Consider the following 4,215-nt stretch of genomic DNA (forward strand, 5'->3'; position numbering starts at 1 on the left):
CCGGGCCGGGGGGGGGGGGCCCCCCCCCCCCCCCCGCCAGCCAGCCCAGCTCAAGGGCAGAGGAAAGGACCAACGGAAGGAAACCATCGGCCTCACAAAAACGCTGCCTCCCAGCCTGCTCTCAGGGCATCTGCCGTCCTAAGTACAGCCTCCACCCCTGCCCGTGACCCTGAGGGGCCCCTGAGGACACTCGCCGAGAAGGTCAGCCCCTCGCCCGGCCCGGCCCCAGCGGCAGGCTGGAGGTCGCATCCCACTGTGCGACAACTCGCCGAGGGGCAGGGGGCCTCCCCACCTCCGAGCCTCGGTTTCTTTATCTGCACACGGAGGCCACCGAGGTCCACAGCAGGGAGAGACGAAGGCTGGGACAGGAAGGACGTGGTCACCTGTCCCACCCCGGGAAGCCCAGAGAAGGGGAGAGACAGAGACCTGAAGAAACAGTGACCCCCGCACATCAACAGGAACATCGGCTGGAACGTTTGGGATCGGGCCACACCGACTGCCAGAGGCCCCTCCTCTGGGCCGCAGCGCTGCCTCAGTTTCCCTCTCCAGGTGGGGGCCTCCAGGGCCCTCAGTTGTGCTCATGCCCTGCCCGTCCACGCCCCACTGCCGTCGCTGAGCCAAACCACCCGCGGGGCTTGAGAGGGGCTGGGTCCCCCGCACTGATTCATCCAGCAGCCCGGCCACCCTCCAGAGGTCACGCCCAGGCCTCCCACAGCCCCCTGGACCCCACCCTCGGCCCCAGATCCCCCAGGCCCACTGCCTCGCTCTCCAAATGCCTCCAAGCCGGCAGGCAGCCGAGCTTCTCTCCAACAAAACAAAAACCCTCATGCAGCAAAACGCAGCATCACCCTCCAGAGCCGGCTCCCCAGAGGCCAAGCGAGGCCGGCACTTCCATGGGGACTGGCGACACCAGCCACCGTGGCCACAGGAAGACACCTGCCTCAGGGGCCGGGCCATCTCCTGCCTGGGTGTGTGAGAGGGGGCTTGGCCGCAGCCCACCCACAGGGCCTCAGCCCGTGAGGGACCCAGAGAGGGGTGGCCACGGCCCAGAGATGCCAGCGGGTACAGACAGCAGCCCCAGTGTCCCCCACCCGGTCAGCACCTCCAGGTCCACATGGACTGTGGGTTTCCAATCAGAAGGTGGGACTGCGTGGTACCTGCTCTGGGCCTCAATGGCCCGTCTGCACCAGGCCCTGTCCCCGTGCCCGTGGGCAGAGAAGGTGAACAGCAGGGTGACGGGTGTGGACCGCTGTGGCCGTTGCTGCTCCCACACGAGAGACCCTGGGGCCAGCGCCACTGTCGCCCACACGGCCACACTTGCACAGCCACAGGCAGGCACCACACAGACAAGCACGCACACATGCACTTTACGCGCAGACACGCATGTGTACCCAGATGCTGCAGACGTTGCGTACGTGGACACGTTCGTGCAGATGTGGGTGCAGCGCACACGCAGGCACACTCGCGTGCACACGCAGGCACTCATTCCACAACTGCACAGACACACATGTGAACACGCCAGTGGTCAGGCCGCCATGCACACACAGAATCACGCGGCAGCCTGCCACACACAGACACGCACCTCCCGGGACCCTCAGGACACTCGTGTGTTATAGAGAAGAACACGCAGCCACACGCAACCACATGTAACCACACAAACAGCAACCCAATGTGACTCTCAGGCACATCTGCACCCCACGTACAAAGATGCACAAGGATGCACACGCGCTGCCAGGCAAATACACACAAAATGCAGTGGCCGGGCCAGGTGAGGGCAGCCAGGCCGGGTCCAAGCCAGGGACCTGCCCAGCCCATTCCAGCCTGGCTGGAAACAGGCCCAGAGATGCCCCGCAGCCAGTTCAGGGACGCTCAGCCCAGGTGGGGTGGGAGCCGGTCAGACAGACGCTGGACAGCAGCCGGTGGGCGGGGGACCGAGGCCGGGTGGCCCCACCCTAGGGTGGCCCAAGGAGGTGGGTGCGGGGCTCCCTTGGCAAGGCCACGTCCACCAGCTGCGTGTGCGCAGGACATGCCCTTCACAACAGGGAGAATGCAACTGGGGAAACACAGCCACATACTTATTACCTTGGTGCAGGTACCGGGCTGGCCGGGTAGGCGGGTGGCCGACCTCGCTGCCCCGCTGCCCGTGCCTGTGGGGCCCCCATCTGAGTACAGCAGCCCCTCCAGCTGCCCCCTTGCTGGCCTATCCATTGAGTGTGTCCGTCCCCTTCTCACAGTGCCTCTCATGCATGCGTCCCTCACACTCAGGGTCCCTACCTCTCTCCCCACGTCTCCTCCATCTGATGTCGTCACCAACCTCTGCTCCAACCCCGTTCCTGTCTCCCCAGCCCACCCTGCCTCCTGCCTGGGTCCTGGCTGCCGGCCTTGCACCTCCAGACTGATGCCCGCATCACCCAGGCACAGGCTCCAATCCAGCCACCCGCAGACACCCAGTCTCCTAAAGGGTCCCCGTGCTGCCGAGCTCCACTTCTGCAGAGCCCTGCAATGTTGCGACGAAACCCTGATTCTGGACGGATCTGGGCTTCCTGGGCAAGGTGTTCCCCCAGGCACAGTCACCATCAACCCCGGATGCCCCAGGCAGGAGGAAGAGGAGGGTCTTGGTCCTGCCGGGTCTGCTCTGCGGACCAGCAAGGCCGTCCCCTCGGGCAGCAGTTGGAGCGGGGCTGTCAGGTCAGACCCAGAGCAACAGGAGGTGGCCAAGTGGCCGGCCCAAGACAGGCACTGGGGAGGTCACCTCCTTCCCCTGGCCAGGGGTCCCGCCTGCGGTCCACGGCCCTGTGGCAGGTGGGGGCAGCAAGGTGGCCCTGCCGACCCTCTTCCTTCCCCATTGCTGGCTCCTCCTGTGTTTGGCGTTTGCTAGAACAAAGGACAGGCCAGGCTGGGGACCGGAGATTCCAGAGCTGAAACCAAAAACTTGGGCCAAGGAAGCGCTGCCCGCTGGGCTCCCTGCGCAGCCGGCGACAGGGAAGAGCCTTAATCAAACCCACATGTGACCGGCACAGCGAGCAGCATGGGGACCAGCTCCTCGGTGGCCCAGTCGTCCCTCCGCAGCCCAGGGTCCCTGCCCTCGACGCTGGGGGCCCCAACCCCACAGCCAGGCAACCGAGGGGGGTATCTGGGCTGGCTCCCCACCCCCACAGTGGAACACGGGCCGCCCTTGTCCCAGAGCCTGCCTCAAAGACAGTCCTTTATGCAACTTTCTGCCTGGGGATCGGGGACAGCAGGGGACAGCAGGCTCCAGAGGGCGGCTCGGACGGCACAGGAAGCGGCTGGAAAGCGGAGAGAAAGTGACCGGTGGCAGAGAATCAGGGAGTGGGACACTGGCTGCCTTGCCTGGGATGTGCAGCCCCGCCAGCCGTGGACCGACCCTGAGCCTCGGGACCCCCAAAGCCCTGACTCCCATGGGACTCCCAGTCTGCTCTGGCCTCTGAGACCCCCGAATGGGCAGGAGGACCTGGTCAGTCACCAGCAAACTTTTCTCACCCAGACTAAGTGACGGGGCTCCTTCTGCCCCCAGTGCATTGTGCTCAGTGCCTGGCATGGCCCAGGTCCGAAACACAGGGGGTTGTGCAGTAGGCGGGCAGGGCACCTCGGCCGGGTGTGGCAAGCTGGGTGCGAGGCCACCCGGGTCCCCATCCCCAGTCTCCTCCCCTCGCGGTGACCTTGAGTCAGCCCTCTTCCCCTTCTGCGCCTCAGTTTCCCCCATCAGCGTCAGAAGCACAGAAGAGGACACTACCCTGTCGCACCTCCCATGACTGCCCCCAGCCCCCTTGGTCCCTCAGTCTCCCTGTCCCTCCAAAGCTGGAATCCCGGACCCCTGGACTGAACGCAGTCGCCGGGTCAGTAGGAAGGGACCCTCCAACTTCCCCAAGTTCAGCTGCAGACCCACCCGCAGGACGCGCCCCAGACTCCCGCCCGAGGGCATCGTCCCCACCGCTGGGGCAACGTCCCCAGGGATCCCCGCCAACTCTGAAGCCGACGGGGGTCCCCCGAGTCCAGGAAGGGAACTCAAGAGGCCGCAGGGCTTGGACGGTGCCAGAGGGGTTCCCCAAGCTCGTGGAGACGTGGGCACCCCGGGGACTGCGGGGCTCGAGTCCCCCGAGTCGGCCCGGCAGAGGGGCGTCCCGGTGGGGGGGTGCCCGAGGGGCGCGTGCCCCCCAAACTCCGGGGGGCCGGCGCTCCCTGGGGGCCTCCCCG

The 4,215-nt window shown here is 66.2% G+C and overlaps 1 protein-coding gene across 1 annotated transcript in view; it reads right to left on the reverse strand.

Annotated features, from left to right (window-relative positions):
- Positions 1 to 4,215, reverse strand: part of LOC103586723 — a 21,787-nt gene that overhangs the window by 8,727 nt on the left and 8,845 nt on the right. The window contains exon 3 of the mRNA XM_008568034.1: positions 1,103 to 1,493. Coding sequence (XP_008566256.1) covers positions 1,103 to 1,493 — 391 coding nt within the window. The remainder of the gene's footprint in view (positions 1 to 1,102; positions 1,494 to 4,215) is intronic.

Source organism: Galeopterus variegatus, unplaced genomic scaffold (assembly GCF_000696425.1).
Source record: "Galeopterus variegatus unplaced genomic scaffold, G_variegatus-3.0.2 Scaffold367, whole genome shotgun sequence".
In the NCBI taxonomy this organism is placed as follows: domain Eukaryota; kingdom Metazoa; phylum Chordata; class Mammalia; order Dermoptera; family Cynocephalidae; genus Galeopterus; species Galeopterus variegatus.